Source organism: Diceros bicornis, unplaced genomic scaffold (assembly GCF_020826845.1).
Source record: "Diceros bicornis minor isolate mBicDic1 unplaced genomic scaffold, mDicBic1.mat.cur scaffold_95_ctg1, whole genome shotgun sequence".
NCBI classification, from domain to species: Eukaryota; Metazoa; Chordata; class Mammalia; order Perissodactyla; family Rhinocerotidae; genus Diceros; species Diceros bicornis.
The window spans coordinates 121,242-139,066 of NW_026691844.1; the positions used below are offsets into that span (position 1 = coordinate 121,242).

Genomic DNA, 17,825 nt, shown 5'->3' on the forward strand with positions numbered 1-17,825 from the left:
TTTGTCTATCCATTCATCAGTTGATGGACACTTGGGTGGTTTCCACTTTTTGGCTATTATGAATCATGCTGCTATGGGCATTCATATACAAGTTTCCGTGTGGATGTATGTTTTCATTTATCTTGGGTATCTACCTTGGAGTAGGATTGCTGGGTCAGATGGTAACTCTTTGCTTAGCCTTTTGAGGACCTGCCAGACTATTTTCCACAGCAGCTGCACCATTTTCCATTTCCACCAGTAATATATCAGGGTTCCAATGTCTCTACTCCTTGCCAACACTTGTTATTGTCTGTGGTTATGATTGTAGCCACCCTAGTGGGGGTGAAGTGGTACCTCATTGTGGTTTGGATTTGCATTTTCCTAATGTCCGACAGCTGGTTAATCTCTGAACGCACCTTCGTATCTGATTTTGGTCCTGCCACAGCCTGGGGAGGATGGCGGGCAGGTGTTGATTGCATTTGCACCAATTTCGTGTGTGTGTGTGTGTGTGTGTGTGTGTGTGTGAAATATAGAGTGTTAAGGTCAAACTTGAGAAGTACAGAGCTGTGGCCAAATCTAAGCCCTATGTTGCCAGATGAAAGACAGGACATCCAGTTATCAGAATTTCATATCAATAACGAACAATTTTTAAGGATAAGTATGTCCCAAACTTATCCTAAAAAAGTACGGGTTGCTTATCTGAAATTCAAATCTAACTGGGCGTCCTGCATTTTTATTTGCCAAATCTGGCAACCCTGCCTGTCACTGGTGGGCCGTGTGTTCTTGGGTTCTTGGGTGATTGCCTCTGGGAGGTCCAGTTATCTCATCTGTAGGGTGGGGATGGGGCTTACTGGGAGGCATCAATGGTGTGGTACCTGTGGAGACCTCTGTCTGTGGACGCTGTGGATGTGACTGTGGCCGGGAGCCTCAGACCGGGCTTGGGTGGCATGAGCGTGTGGGAATGGAACTGGCATCGTGGTCCCCTCAAAGCTGCTCCCAGCTTCCCAGTGAGTGTGTGTGTGTTTTCCCCTGATTGAGCCTAATCTGTACAGAATGTGACCCAGGAACATTGCTGCTTTGTTTGCTGTGCTGTTTTCTCTCTAATTTGTGCTTCTTTTGCAAGTTATTCTCAGGGTGGATTTTTAAGAGGATTTACTACTATTCTTTAGAACAACCTGTTTGCCTCAAAGATGCTGGGGGAAGGTTTAGTGTCTTGGAATAAAAGAAGTGGGGGTTACAAACTGAGCCTTCCATTCCAGGTGCTGAGGGCTGTGGTGTGTGTGTGTTTTGACAAGGAGAAGCTGCCTAAAGATTTTGATTTTGATGAACGTTAACTGAGTGCAAGGGACACAGGAGAAGGGAAAGATCCAAATATGTATACGGAGGAAAGGAAATCAGAGGCGGCTTCCTGGAGGAGGCAGCATTCAAACTGGATCTTGAAGGATGGTGGACTGGATTTAGAAAGAATGAGCTAAGGCATAAAGGGCTTTGACGGCCAATGGGGCTATGGCTACCCTGTCCGGTACAGTAGCCATTAGCCACGTGTGTCTATTTCCATTGAAATTAACTCAAGTGAAATGAAACATTCAGTCCCTCAGGCTTATTTGTCACATTTCAAGTGCTCGAGAGCCACAAATGGCTGGTGGCTCCCACTGTGGACGGCACAGGTACAGAACATTTCCATCATTGCGGAAAGTTCTGTTGGACAGTCTTGCCGTAGAACAAGAATTGCCAAGCAACACCCCTAGGGCAAAACTCCAGCTCACCTCACCGCCTGTTTTTGTAAATAAAGCTTTATTGGAACACAGCCACAGACACTCAGTCACATGTTGCCTCTGGCTGCTTTCCGGCTACAAGGGCAGAGTGGAGTCGCCTCCATGGAGACCATCTGACCACAAAGCTGAAAATATTTACTATCTGAGCCTTTATAGAAAACGGTTGCCCACCTCCCGTCTGGGGAAATGAAGGCACAGAGCCTGAGGATGGCTGTGATATTTTTTGGGAGAAATAAACAACAATAAGATAGTTGACATTAATTGAGCACCTACTGTAGTTGACATTAATTGAGCACCTGCTGTGTACCAGGCTCTGTTTGAGTGCCTGCATGATTTCACTCACTCCTCCTCATAGGTCATGTTAGAGGGGAGGACACAGCCTCAGAGTTGTACGAGAGGTGTGGCCACGCCTGTTTAGCATGGTGAAGGGGATGGAGGGGCGGAACCCCAAAGGCTGTGAAAGAGAAGTGCAGGGTCATGGGGAGCCGTGGGGGGTGTCAGAGCCCGGAAGGGACCACCTTCAGGAGAATGGGCACGCAGGGTGTTTGTGCCGGGGAGCTCAGACTTGCTGGGAAGCCCTTGCCACCCCCAGATAAAAGGTAATTAGGCCTTGGCTGTCTGCCTGGAAGGAAGGTGGGTTGGGAAGGAGAGTCAGTGAAGTGGGAGAATGGACCAAACATTCAGCTCTCCTGGCCCCACTTCTGATGTGGGCAGCTTGATCCCCATGAATCCATTTCCTGAGGCTCTCCAACGCTGACTCGCTGGGGATGGCTCCCCTTTCTCCCGCCCCTGCCGCATTACTCAATCCCCTGTGATCCCAGTGTCTCCATTGCATCATATTTGATGCGCTGATTTTAAAGCTTCTAACAGGTACTGCCAAAGGAATTACTTTCTTTGCCTTTCGAAAGTAATGACTTAGGCACGGACACTCTACAGAGAAAGCCGCTCATCAGGGCTGGCTGTAGAATTTGTGGAGCCCAGTGCAGAATGAAAATGTGGGGCCGGTTGCTTAAAAATGATTAAGGATTTCAAGACTTACGGAAGAGCGTTAAGCCAAGTCCCCTTCTGAGTGAGCGTGGGACTCGGGTCGCACGTCCACGAAGCTGGCCCTGCCACTAATTCTTGTAACCCATTCACGGTGTGTTTGCTCACCTGCCTTGCTTCCTCCTTGTTTTCACTTTAGTGTGCCCCGGCATGGATATCCGGAACAACCTCACGAGGCTGCACGAGTTGGCCAACTGCTCCGTCATTGAAGGACATTTGCAGATACTGTTGATGTTTAAAACGAGGCCTGAGGATTTCCGAGACCTCAGTTTCCCCAAACTCATCATGATCGCTGATTACTTGCTGCTTTTCCGGGTCTACGGGCTGGAGAGCCTGAAGGACCTGTTTCCTAACCTCACGGTTATCCGGGGCTCGCGCCTCTTCTTCAACTACGCGCTGGTCATCTTCGAGATGGTTCACCTGAAGGAGCTTGGCCTCTACAGCTTGATGAACATCACGCGGGGCTCCGTCCGCTTCGAGAACAATGAACTCTGCTACCTGGCCACCATCGACTGGTCGCGCATTCTGGATTCTGTGGAAGATAATTACATCGTGCTGAACAAGGATGACAGTGAGGAGTGTGGGGACATTTGTCCAGGCACTGCCAAGGGCAAGACCAACTGCCCTGCCACCGTCATCAACGGGCAGTTTGTCGAGCGGTGCTGGACTCACAGCCACTGCCAGAAAGGTACGCTGGGGTGTGAAGGGCTCTTAGCCATTTCTCATATTTCTTAGAGAGACACTAGAGGCATTCACTAGACCAGGAGGTGGCAAAACTTTTCCTGCAAAGCCTCAGGTATTAAACACTTTAGTCTTTGCAGGCTATACGATCTCTGTTGCAACTGAGCATGGCCATTGTAGCAGGAAAGGCAGCCACAGGCAACACAGAAATGAGTGAACATGGCTGTGTTTCAATAAAAGTTTATCTACAAAGCCAAGTAGTGGGCCAGATTTTGCCAACTCCTGTGCTAGGCAGTTGAATGTTCCTCTTGCTTGAGAGACAGGTAGGAGTGGATGGGTATGGACTTTGTTGTAGAAAAATAAGTTTGTTTCTTATCTGATTGTAGAAGTAAGATTGATCATGGTAGATGTTTGGAAAAAGGAATGTGTAAAGGAAAAAAGCAAAACAGTAATTTTTTCTTCCACAATTATTAGGAGTACTTCCTTCTAGTGGTTCTGTTGCATCTTAATTTACTTAACTTTCCCTGTGGTTGGGCATTTAGATTATTTCCAGTTTTCACAAAGAGAGGGAGGAACATTTTTGGGTCAAAGCTTTCTCGAGCATTTGTTTCTCTAGGTCTTGCTTTTCCAGAAGTGAAATTTCTGGGTCAAAGGTTCTTGATGCCCTTGCCAAACGGCTTTCCGGAAATGTTGTACCAACGGGCTCTCCTCCTAGCTTTGGCCGAGAGGGAGCACTTTGGCAGCTTCGAGTGTTGTTTGAAAAATCTTTCAGAATTTACTGGAGGGCGGAGCCGATGTGTCGTCATTGTTTCTATTTGTATTTCTTTGATTGCTATCGGGGTTGAACCTTTTAAAACATGTTTGTTTATCATTTGGCTTTTCTCTTCCTGTTCATATCCTTTGTCTGTTTATCTTTTAGTACCTTAGTGGTTTTGAAATATTCATCTGTATACAGTTACCATAGGTGAAGGCAGCTAACCCTCTGCCAATTACATCCTCTGACATTTTCGTTCAGTGGTGAAAATGCTCTGAATATCAGTTGCAGAGAAACTTAAAACGTTCATGGAGTTCCGAGCTGGATTTTTGCTTGCCTCTCATGTGACTTATGCTTAGAAAGTCCCTTCCTAGCTATAGAACGAATATTTCTTTCCAAATTTTCTATTTCAATTTTAATTATTATCATTTTTTTTGTGTGTATGAGGAGGACTAGCCCTGCCTGAGCTAACATCCGTTGCCAATCCTCCTCTTTTTGCTGAGGAAGACTGGCCCTGGGCTAACATCCGTGCCCATCTTCCTCCACTTTATATGGGATGCCGCCACAGCATAGCCTGACAAGTGGTGCATTGGTGCGCACCCGGGATCGGAACCTGCGAACCCCGGGCCGCCGAAACGGAGAGCGCGCACTTAACCACTACACCACCGGACTGGCCCCTAATTATTATCGTTTTTTAAAAACACATTCGTCATGGACATTTGGAAGCTATTTGTGTGCACGATTCGAAGGAGTATCCATTTTTCTCCAAATAACTAGTGGGAGTCTTGCACCATTTAGCGCAGAAATCTACCCTTTTGTCATTGATTTCGGGTCTGTTTCTGGGTATCCAAGTCTGTCTCTCTTTGCACCAGGGCTGTGACTGGTCTAATCACTGGAGTTTTATAATGCTTTGATATCCAGGAAGGCAAGTTCCACACGCACGCTCGTGACTTGTTTATTGTGTCATCGACTCTCTCACATGTTGTGGAATTCCCTGGGAGAATTAGTGAACATGAGATTGGGGTGGGAGCGAGTGTGTGGGTGGTTTAAGGGTTGTATCACAAAAGATGGGGGAAGGGAGAAAGGAGGGTCTTCTCACCTGAGCCCAAAGCTACTGGGAAGCCACACGGGCTGAGTTCCCAATAGAATCCACGCACTTGTCGGGGAGGACTCCATCGGAGCCCCAGGGAGGAGCCCTGCCATGGCGCAGATGTTGGATGATGGGAAACAGGAGGTGAGAGAGTTGAGAGAGTGGAGACCACACCTCTTTGGAGAGGCTGGGCAGTGAAGGGAAAGAAAACCTGATTGTTTGTGGATGGGGAGGGGATGATGCTTATTATGCTGTGGAAAAATCTAGAGCATGTTGGTAGGCCCGGGACAGAGAGAAACCAAACCACACCAAGACGGAGGGTCAAGGTTGGGGCAAAGTCTTAGTGGAAGTAGAGAGACCACCTGTGGGTTTGGAATTATGTAGAAGAACAAGGAAACTTCTGACGTGAGGGTGGGGTGATTAGGCTGGGTGGCAGTGACGATCTGGGTGAATTTCCAGATGGGGTTGTCATTCACTGATGGTGAGAGGAGGAGAGAATGTGTAGGATCTACTACGTTATGAGGGCATGCAGCTCCCAGGGGAGCTCTGTTATCCTTGTTTTAGAAACCAGAGAGGTTACTTAACTGGCCTAAGGCCACACAGCTAATAAAAGACAGCTGGGGTTGGTGCCAAGTCTGAGACACAAATAAAGCGTGTGTGTGTTTTTTGGGAGGAGTGTCTCCTCTGTTTAGGAACTGGAGAGCCACTCCTGGCTGGGGCACCAGGGAAAACAGTGAACGCTCTCTTATTCCAGGGCTGAGTTCTCCAAATTTAGATGCTTGTTTGAAATGCTCCGGGCTCACGCATCTTGAGATCTAATTTAAGATGTTCCTCTGTGGATTTATTTCTGTATCCGTTTTTGTCAAAGTGTGGAGGACGGTATTATCTGCAGAAATGTCCCCGATATTTCCAGCAGGTTTTAAAAAAAATCTTTTGCTCCTGAGAACGGGGCTGGTTTTTCCAGCCTCGGGGTTTCGTCACTGTGGGAAGGTGCGGCTCCGCGTGTATGGCTGTGACGGACACCTGCCAGGCTTCCGGGTTCCTGGCGTCTGGCATCTGGCATCTGGCCTCGATTTCAGCTGCTCTTGGTTCGTAATCAGTGGTCGGGTGAAGTGTTGTCCTGTCCTGGTAACAGATGTCCAGAAACGATTGTTCCTTGAACTGACGCTTCTGTCTGTTGAGTGCAACTCAGCTTTGGTTTTTCTTTTTTCCTCAATTTCTTTTATGGTGGAAAAATACAAGTGACATAAAATTGACCATCCTAATCATTTTAAGTGCACAGCTCAGTGGCATTAAGCACATTCACATTGTTTTGCAACCATCACCACCGTCCATCTCCAGAACTTTCCATCTTCCCAAACTGAAACTCTGTCCTCATTAAACACTGACGTCCCCTCCCCCTCTCCCAGCCCCTGGCCCCTCCCGCCTACGTTCTGTCTCTTTGGATGTGACTCCTCTAGAGACCGCCTATGAGTGGGATCACACAGTATTTGTCTTTTTGTAACTGGCTTCTTTCACTTAGCCTGATGCCCTCAAGGTTCATCTACATTGTAGCGTGAGTCAGAATTTCCTTCCTCTTTAAGGCTGAATAATATTCTGTTGTATGGATGGACCACATTGTGTATCCATAGATGGACACTTGGGTTGCTTCCACATTTTAGCTATTGTGAATAATGCCACCATGAACATGTGTGTGCATCTCCGACTTTCTAAATGCTTATGTTCCCTTGTTGCTGTGGCTTTAGAAGGCTTATTTAACATTGTATGGGATTTTTTTTTTTAACATAAAACAGACTGAAATGAGCCTTTCGAGGATACTCTGCTGTCTTAGTAAACAGATCCAGACCTGTAAAAACTACCTGTCAACTCCTCCATTCCCCTGGAATCCCCTCAAGTGCTTCCTCAAGCATCCATAGCCATTGTCTTTTTCTTGCACGATTGCTGGGTTCCGGAAGCTTCCGGGGTCCAGTCAGCATTTGGGATGAAGGTGTTGGTCTGGCCTCTGGACCCAGTTTCAACATTCTCTACAAAGTCCCTTCTTCCACCTGTCACCCAAACAGTGATGCTTTGGCAGAGAGAGCAAAGGAAGATTCTCAGTGGTTAAGGTAATGAAAAAGAAGATGCTTCCTTTTAGGAAATGCTTCCTCTCCATCACTTTGTCCACAGATTTGAGGTGAAGATGCCAGGAGAGGCCAAATGCCAGGAGCCCTGGATGGGCAGAGAGGAGATGGAGTCTATGTGAGCGGAGTCACGGAATAGCATTTATCAACGGGCCTACGATGTGTTGGGCATTGGAGTTCTGGGGCCACAGGAGGGACCAGCTCCTGCCACCAGGAGAGGACCTCCTGGTGGCAAATAAATCTGTGACTAAGTACACTTTGGGGGGACAGTTAGAAGAGGGAGATCTCTGTGGGTGAAAGCTTGGGTTGAAGCCCTAAACTAGTCTTCGGAGTCAGAGAATATCTCCCCCAAATCGGCGTGTCGTTAAGACCCCAAATGTCGGCCTCACTGCACCCGTTTCCAAGTGGTTACAAGAATTGTTTGGACTCCAGCAGGACTGTCTTGGAGTCCTGTTTGGCCATTCACTGGTTAGGACCTGGATCAAGCCTCAGTTTCTCGATCTGAAAAATGGGGATAATTGTGGGACCTGCTTGTGAGGGTTGTGGTTTGGGGGTTATGAGACAGTGTGTGTGGGGGGCACTTAGCCCAGCTCCTGGCACTCTGTGAGTGTTCTGGAAGCTTCTCATAAGTGCTGTGGGTCCACCACCCTCTCTGGACAGATGAGCCGCTGGGTGAATACCTGCCAAGGCTTGGCTCCGTTTCTGATTTTGGTCTTGGGGCAGGCAGAGGAAAGCCCACCCTGTGACCTGCTGATGAGAGGTGGGTGCTGGGCCTACAGACCCACAGGGAAGACCATTCTGCTCACCTGTTGCCTTCAGATGCTCTAGAGACCACCAGCTCTGGAGCTTTGGGGGCGACCAGAAATCCCAGGGCTTGCTTGACCAGCTGCTGTGGCAAACCCACTGGCATTTATTTTCTGGGAGGCCACCCCAGCTGCTCACTGCCAGTCAGAGGGGTGCGTGAGGCTGGGGCATGCCAGGTGCCAGCAAACTGGCTGGCGATGCCACATACGGACATCAGCAAGAACGTAGGAGCAGGAGGAAGAAGGAGGCAAGTGTCTCCTCCCTGAGTTTGCCTTTCCATCGGTGTTTCAGATTCTCTGAAAGTTGGGGTGCCCTCTTTATATTAAATGTTAAATGCTTAAATGCATGCACAGTCACTCTGGAAGGGTTTATTTTTCAGCAGAGGTTTTAGCTTTCCTAGTGAAACTTTTTTTTCTTCTTCCATTTTTTTAACTCTGCCTCTGATAATCAGAATCATCTTGGCAGCAAATGCTTATTTTGTGCCAGACACTGTCCTAAGCGCTTTGCTTCTGACACTGCATGGAGTCCTCCCAGCCATTTCTTCTTACAGATGAGGCCCCGAGAGGTTAACGCAATTCTCCCAGGTCACATTGCCAGTAAATAGTAGAGATGGGATTCAAACCCCAAGCCTGGGTATTCTGGCTCAGAATCTGAGCTCTTAACCATTGAACCATTGTGCTTTCCTGTGTTCATTGTGGAAAGGCGAAGTGCAGACAACAAAGAGATGAGGGAGGATCCCCTAGAATTTACCCCTGCCAACACTCTAGTTGCCTACTCTTTTTTTTTTTTTTGAGGAAGATCAGCCCTGAGCTAACATCCATGCTAATCCTCCTCTTTTTACTGAGGAAGACCTGCTCTGAGCTAGCATCTATTGCCAATCTTCCTCCTTTTTTTTTTCCCCCAAAGCCCCAGTAGACAGTTGTATGTCATAGCTGCACATCCTTCTAGTTGCTGTATGTGGGACGCGGCCTCAGCATGGCCGGAGAAGCGGTGTGTCGGTGCGCGCCCGGGATCCGAACCCGGGCCGCCAGTAGCGGAGCGCGCGCGCTTAACCGCTAAGCCACAGGGCCGGCCCTGGCTGCCTACTCTTATGGCCCTCCTCATCTGTCTTAAATTCACTACCTCTTCCATCAGGCAGTTCTCTTGAATACAGGGACGGTAGCATTTCTTGCGTCCCCAGCACCTGTCATGTAGATAAACAATGGTGTCTTTGACAGCTCATTACTAGCTAGTGTTTATTGAGTGCTTACCCTGCACCAGGCTCTGTGCTAAGAATTCGACCGGTGCTGCCTCATGGAATCCACACCACAGCCTGTGAGAAGATGTTACTCCCATTTCACAGAAGGAGACACTGAGGCTTGGATAGGAATTAAGAAACTTACTCTAGGAGACCTTGTTGGGAAATGCTTTGACCTCAGGTTTGTCTGGTAAAGCCCTTCATCAGAAGTCAGCAAAGCACGACCTACTGGTGATTTTTGTATGGCCTGGGAGCTAAGAATGCTTTTTATACTTTGAAAAAAGCTAGATGAGGGGCCGGCCCCGTGGTGTAGTGGTAAAGTTCGTGCGCTCCGCTTGGGTGGCCAGGGGTTCGCAGGTTCGGATCCCGGGCCCAGACCTGTGCGCCACTTATCAAGCCATGCTGTGGCGGCGTCCCATATGAAGTGGAGGAAGATGGGCACAGACATTAGCCCAGGGCCAGTCTTCCTGAGAAAGAGAGGAGGGTTGGCAATGGATGTTAGCTCAGGGCTAATCTTCCTCACCCCCCTCCCAAAAAAAAAAAAAAAAAAGCTGGGGGAAAAAGTCTAAAGGATAATATTTTGTGAGAGGTGGAAATGATAGGAAATTAACATTTCAGTGTCCCTAAATAAAGTGTCAGTGGAATGCAGCCATGCTCATTCATTTATTCGTTTACGTATTGCCCATGCCTGCTTTTTAGTGCTGTAAGGAGAGAGCTGAGTAGTTGCGACAGACTGCGTGGTCCTTCATTAAAAAAAATTGGCTGACCCCTGTTCTTGGCTGCATACCTTATAAAGACGAGGGGGCCATTTGGAGGTAGAGGCTGTTTCCAGTGGAATTGGAAGCATCCCAGCACCAGGCCAGTATAATCTCTCTGCCCCTTGTTGGCACCGGGGGAGGGGGTTACAAAGTGTGAGATGTCGTCCTTGCCGCTCCGGAGCTCCTGGTTTGCCTGGGGAGGTAAAAGGCAGGAGCGAATTCCCCACACTAAGGAGCCCAGCCAGAAGGAGACATCATGAGGCAAAGTAGGCACCCCTGTCCCTCCCAAATGCGTCACCGGACCTGTGGTTCTAGAACATGTTTGGGGCTGAAGCACATGGAAATCACGATGTTCTCTAGATAACACGGCAGAATATTGATAAATAAATTCCTTCGTGCCTATGTCACTGTAGTCCATGCAGAGAATAGGAAAGTCTAGCCTGTGCACACGGGTATTGAATAATAATAATAATAATAATAATAATAATAATAATAATAATAAAAGATGATAGATGGTGTAGCCTGAAACGGCCATTTGAGTTTTTTGTTCATATTTATTCCTTTTTGTTTTGTCAAAGATCTTTAAAAAAATCCAGGAGAGAATTAAAAACACCATACTGAAACAATTCCATGATCATCATAAGTTCTTTATCGCTGCGATCGTTGGAATTTTTTAATTGATCTTTTACTTTTGAAGATGATTGGATTTTCTATAGCAAGAAAAACAACTATGCTGGAGAGTATGTTTCTGAGCTCTCCCCAGCTCGCCCAAATTGATGTTAAATTGCCATTGGCATTTGTGGAAGGAGAGAGATGTTCCGGATTGGAGTGGTTAAAAAGATGAGGTTTGGTTTGGATGTCGAATGATGCTTGGAAAGAGAGTAAGAGGGAAGGGTGTTCTAGGTGAGTGGAATGGCAATGACAAAGGCACAGAGGTCTTTTGTAGGCAAGAGTAGGGAGGCTGACTCGTGTTTCGAAGGGAGGCTTGGCCCTCCCATGCGCTCTGAATGCCACACGTTTTCCTGCAGGTGCAATGGAGAGATCATGAAGGTTACATTGGGGCTGTGTACAGGATGGGCTGTTTCCACTGCTGTTGAGTGGCCAGCTGTGCTGAGCCAGGCATGTTGCTGGGACCCCAAAGTCCTTGCCGAGTTGGGGAGAAAGTCAAAGAAATAATCATATGCTTACAAGCCAGGTAGCCAGGAAGTGTTTTGGTAGGCTCAAAGATGCGCTGAAGAAAGGTAGACCAGTTGGCCGTATGAGCATACACCTCTTTAGTAATGATAATGCAAACCTATAGTTCTGTCAGGTGTCTGGCTTCTTGGAGGGGGCTTAGGGATACCAATTTACCTACCTTCTCTCCTAGAGAAATAAATCGGCCCAATCCTTTGGAATAAGGTGGCATAGAATTAAATACATAATTATGCAAAGGTGGCTCCCCTGATGGTAACTGGTCTGACGAGTTTTTCTATTTCTCCCTCCTACTTGATGAAATTCATTGACCAGTTATATCCCACCGTGTCACCAGACCCTTTGTCAGAATTCAGATCTGTTCTTTATGACTGAACACTTGAAATGCCCCAGGGAGATCCTGGGGACCTCGGCTCCTATCAGGCTGGGAAGTCACGTGCCCCCTGTGGTCAGTTCTCTCTGCACGCACCTGTGCCTGATAGAACGTTCTTTCCCAGTAAAGAGAACTGATGCGGGTGCTGCGATTTCAAAATTGCATCCCTTATCTCCTCTCTCTCTCCTCTCTTTCCCCTCTCTCTATCTTGGGCTTAGAGTCTGTGCTAGCTCAGACTACATGTCTGCTCACACTTAGAGATAAATAATGTCAACAGTGGGAAATGAAAGAATTGCTTTCCTTTGGGCCCCCCTTTCCTGTCATGGGTGGGGCCACATGAGTAGCAGCACATTGGGCTACTTTCTTCCAATTCCGTGTTTGGGAAGTGGATCAAGATCTCCCAAGCCAGCCCTAAGCCACAGGACACAGAGGCAGGGGATGGAGTCAGGTAATGAAATTGGCACTGGGAGGCACGTGGGAGACAAACCCGACAATCATCGAGTGTCTGGAGGGTTTTGGGTAGAGGAATGACCTTTTTATTTTTATTTATTTATTTGGTGAGGAAGATTGGTCCTGAGCTAATATCTGTTGCCAGTCTTCCCCTTTTTTGCTGAGGAAGACTGGCCTTGAGCTAACATCTGTGCCCATCTTCCTCTATTTTTTTGTATGTGGGGCGCTCCCTCAGCATGGCTTGATAAGCGGCGTGTATGTCCGCAGCCGGGATCTGAACCCTCGAACCCCGGGCTGCTGAAGCGGAGCGCATGAACTTAACTGCTGCGCCACCGGGCCGGCCCCGAGGGTTGACCTTTTTATTATAGAAGTTTTTTGCTTCTTGTTTGAGAGTCTCGGCTCTTTAAAGACTCTCAGGCTCATCGGCTGCAGTCCAGGGAGGGCTTTGTCTACGGAGTGTTTCCATTTGCTCAGCTATGAAGGAAACCGTTCTTGTTGGAAGATCTGATAAAGGCAGGGTTTCAAGCGTCGATACCTGGCCCTGTTGGCACAGATGGGCGCAGCCCCGGCGTTGTTTATCGAGTACCTGCAATGCTTGTCCGTGGGCGCACGGGACTCCTGTCACAGGCTGCCTCATTAGTGGTGATGAGGGTAAGGTTTCCACATATGCAAAGAAATTGGATATCAGAGCAGGAGGTACGCCAAAGCGAGACAGGCTTGATCCGAAGCATTCAAGATTTCTCTTCTTTAAAAAAACAATTTTTTTTTTAAAGAACACGTAAGATTTGCTATCAGTGACATTTAGCACATTCACAGGACTGTGCAATCATCACCACTATCTGGTTCCAGAACATTTCATCACCCCACAAAGAAACATTGTGCCCGTTCGCAGCCACTTCCCATTCCCTGCTCCCGCCATTCTCTGGCAACCATTAATCTACTTTCTATCTCTGTGGCTTTACCTATTCTGGATGTTTCGTATAAATGGCATCATAAGATATGTGACTTTTAGGTCTTGCTTCTTTCACTATGCATGATTTCAAGGTTCATCCACCTTGTAGCGTGTATCAGGACTTCATTTCTTTTTCTTGCTGAATGACATTCCATTGTGTGGACAGACTGTGTGCAGTTTATCCATCTACCAGTTGATGGACATATGAGTTGTTTCCACCTTTTCGCTGTTGTGAACAGCGCTGCCACAGCATTCCTGTCCAAGCTTTTGTTTGAACACCTATTTTCAATTCTCTCGAGGGATTATACCTCGGAGTGGAATTGTTGGGTCATTTGGATTTTCCATGTTTAACTCACTGAGGGAAGGTTTCTTTTTCTTTTCTCCTTCTTTTTTGCTTTTGGTTTTACTGTTTTAAAAACCATTTTATCGTCAAAGAAAACATAGATGCAGAAAACCACACAAAAGAAATGTGTAGCCTCATGAATTACTCTAAGGTGAACAACCTTATAACCCCCCCACCCTAGTTGAGAAATAGCACTTTGCAAGCATCCCCACCTCCGGACGCCCTTCTGTGGACCCCATCCCAGTCAGAGCCCCCTCTCTCCCCCCAAAATGAGAACTGTCCTGTCTTTTGTACTGGTCACTTCCTCCTTTCTGTATAGTTTTATCACTCAAGTGTGAATCTCCAGACAACATAGTTTAGCCTTGCCCATTAAAAAAAAAATGGCACGTCTCTTTGGATCTACAGTGATGAGTCTCAAGTGGGGGCGATTCTGCCCTCCGGGGGACATTGGGCAATGTCCGGAGACATTTCTGGTTGTCACAACTTGGGGGGAGGTGCTACTGGCGTAGAGTGGGTAGAGGCCAGAGATGTTGCTCAAAATCCTGCAATGCAGAGAAAGCTCTTACCACCCAGAATGATCCGGTTCCCAGTGTCGATAGTGTCAGGGTGAGAAACCCTAGTCTACAGGTTGTCCCTATATCCTTTTTTTTTCCCCTTACACTCTCCCTGTTGGAGAACTGGGCTGCTTGGCTGGGGACGCGTCCCGCAGTCTGAGTGTTGCTGACTGCACTCTCATGGCACAGCTCAGCCTGGCCCTCTCCTCTGGACCCGAACCACCAGCCTCAGGTTCTATCCCTTCAGTGGACTTTATTTAACATGTACCACCCCCACCCCAGCACTGTTTGCAATAAGCCATTTTCAAAGGTGGTCATTCTGGCTGCTTCTTCCCTTGAGCATGACTGTGGATGATGTGTACTCTTGGATCATTTTTTTCTTTTTTGAAATCCGAAAATTTTGTTATGCCGTCAGACGATGCTCATCGGCCTCCCTTCATTAGTTTATGATAAACAAGGCACAGACTGAACTTTGTAACAAAACTTTGTGTTCTTTACGAAGGCGAGTTTTGCTAAGAAAATTATTTTTATAAGCCAGCGAGGTATGAGGGTCATTTGCAAAGGAATTTTACAAGGACAAAAAAAAAACAAGTTGATCTTAGGATTCCTGGTTGGGCGGAGGCCAGAGTGGACAGAAGACCTCGAGACACGTGTCAGAAGGAAAACAATAGATGGATCCGAGAAAGGAAAGATGTTCCACGTGGGGATGAGTTTGATGAAGGAAAAAAAGTTGGAGAATTGTCTTAAAGACGCCCATGTGGTTCAGAGGAGGGGCATAATTCTTCACGAGCTTCCTTCACAGTTTTGAAAGGGACTCACAAGCCTGGTGAACTGCTTCACTTGATTTTGGGACTTCTGGCTGTTGGAAGCATTGTATTTACAAGTGTCTCCTGTTGGGGATTGCAAATAACAGCAACGGGCATTTGGTAGAATGAAAAATAGAAGTTGGGGGAGGTGAGAAAGTGAAGGACACCTTGGCACGTTGGCCCTGAGGTCTTGGGAGGAGGGATAAAGGAAGCTAAAGCAGACCCAGGTCATAAGAGTTACAAATTTAGAATCCAAGAAATCAGAAAAATGACACTGATCATTCTCCCCTTGACCCGCAGTGTGAATGTTGCCAACACAGAGGCGAACAAATTTCTGTTTTTCTCGACTCTTCGAAGGAGATCTTGAAAAGGGTCTAGCCAGCCAGGAATGGTCAATGAGTATCAGTTCTTTAGGACCTGTTCTTGCTAACGGAATGAATGTCAAAGGCGTGGGTTGTCTAATTAAATAAAATTAAACATTTGTTTCTTGGTCGCATTCACTACATTTAGACAATGCAGACCTAGAGCATGTCCGTCATCGCAGAAAGGTCTCTTGGGCAGGAGCTGTTCTGGAGCATTTCATTTCGTGGTTAAAGGTAACTCTGGAGTCAGACCTGGATTTGAATCCTGTATCTGCTGTGTGACGTTGGACAGGTGGTCTAGCGCTTCTCTGCCTCCATTTCCTCACTATAGATGAGGAACCAGTCTCAAAGATTTTTCCTCAACTTTTAACTGATATCCCCTCTTTTGATTAAAATGAAAATCCCATTCCTCTTCTCTACTATGAGTTTGACTTTTTCGCCTTAAATATAAACTGTAACTGATGCTTTTTTTCAACCTCTGTAACCCTTTGAGAGTCCCTGGAACAGAGGAAGGAGTGGCTTGGGAAAGTTGGACATAACAAAGGGGCTATTATAGGTACTTCTGAGAGAGAAGAGGAACAAGGAAGGGGTAGGTGTGTTGACAGGGGCTGAGAGTGTCATCATGTCTGTGGGTGACCAAGAATGAGGAATGTGTCAGCTCCTTCCTGGCCCCTCTTCTCTGGGGAACAGGGAACAGAGTGCTTTCAACATAAGCAGAATAGAATGGGTGTGGTAGAGAGGAAGGAGACTTAAGATGGGGAAGAGACCCTCAGGGAGGGAGGGAACCTCAGTTTGTTTGTCTTCTTGGCTCAGCATTGAGCATCTCAGTCAACTCATGGTTACTGCTAATGGGAATCTACTCAGATTAACTTAAACCACAGGGGGGCGCTTTATTGGGAGGACATAGGGTCTTCTCTTGGCAATTGTATCAGTTATCTTTTGCTGTGTAACAGACCACCCCAAAACACAATTTTTACACTATTGTCATTTATTTCACTCATGGTTCTGTGGGTTAGCTGGGCAGGTTTTCTGGGCCGACCCACCACTTGACCACAGACACAGGCTCAGCTCTCTCCCATGTGTGGGATTGGTTGGTGGGGTGGCTGGTGGCTGGGTGATCTAGCATGGCCTCACTCGCATGCTGGTGGTTGGTGCTGGCTGTCCGCTGAGATGGTGTGGTTTTCCTCCCTGTGGCCCCTCATCCTGCAGTAGGCTAGCTTGGACTTGGATCCGTGACGGTCTCCAGGTTCTGAGTGCGTCAAAGAGTGCATCCAAGAGATCAATCCCCAGTGCACAAGAGCTTCTCAAGTCTCTGTTTGCATCATGTATGCTAGTGTCCCATTGGTCAGAGCAAGTCACATAGCTAAGACCGGCTTGAAGGAAGAGAGGATATAGCCTCCACGTGTTGATTGGAGGGGCAGAATCTGTGGCCATTTTTGCAAATCCACCACGGAACCCCAGGGTGGGAAACACAAGGGGGCTCATGAAACATTTTAGCCGGGACTTAGAGCTCCAGCAAACACCCACAACTGTGGATAGTGTAACTGAGAACCTAAATCGCTTTTCCCGAGCAGTTATTTAATTTCCTGAATTCCAGTTGTTGAATAATCAATTCCCTTTTCAATGACTCGGTGTTTTCTTTATCATTTATTAAATTCAACCCAAAACCATGGTCTGCTTCTGGGACGTCAATTCTATTTTATTCATCTGTGCCTATTCTTACCCCTGTACCATACTGATTTCATTATTATAGATTTAGAACATGTTTTATTAATGATAGATCCAGTTTTTTCCTATTACACTTTTGCAAAGTGTTTAGTTTTCTTGTTAAGCTTAAGAATCTCCAAATCTATGTTCTCCAGCACACATAAAACCCCTTGAGATTTTCATGAAAAAATTGTATTGAATTTGTAAATTAATTTGAGAAATCAATACCTTAATCTTTTTCTTTTCTGTACCAATGTGTGATCAGTTTCTCCATTTGTTCAAATATTTTCATATTGTGCTTTTTAAAAATATTTATCCCATATATTTCTTGCTGCAATGATTCCTGATTGCTCTTTCACACAATTTTGGTTGTTAGTTGTTGCTAGTAAATAAGCATATTTATCTTGAATTCAGATCCATTAGTGAAATTGATTAGTAATTTTTGTTAATTCATTGCATGCAATTTTATCCTCTGCAAACTTTGGTCATTTTTTTGATCCTGTCTAAATGTTGCACTTCTCATTTCAGTTTTAAATCTTATGCTGTTGACTAGGGCTTCAAGACTGATATTAAATATTTAACAATGGTATTACCCAACATCCATATTTAATAGATTTCCTAATATAAAATCATCCTTGCTTTCCTGCAGTAAACCCTACTTGGTTGTGATTAATTATTCTTTGAGCATAATGTTGAATTTGATTTGCTAGGTTTGCTTTATTTTGTGTTTTTGGACTTTTGCCATGCGTTTGTGAGTGAAATTGTGCTATGTTTTTAGTCTGTTCTATTTTGCAATCTCTTCATCAGGTTTTATTATCTAATATTCTAGCCACATAAAATGAACT

The 17,825-nt window shown here is 46.4% G+C and overlaps 1 protein-coding gene across 1 annotated transcript in view; it reads left to right on the forward strand.

The window, feature by feature from the left end:
• LOC131403898 (insulin receptor-like) overlaps positions 1–17,825 on the forward strand; it is an 86,555-nt gene that overhangs the window by 13,748 nt on the left and 54,982 nt on the right. The window contains 1 exon segment of the mRNA XM_058538129.1: positions 2,938–3,486. Within this exon segment, the coding sequence (XP_058394112.1) occupies positions 2,938–3,486 (549 nt within the window).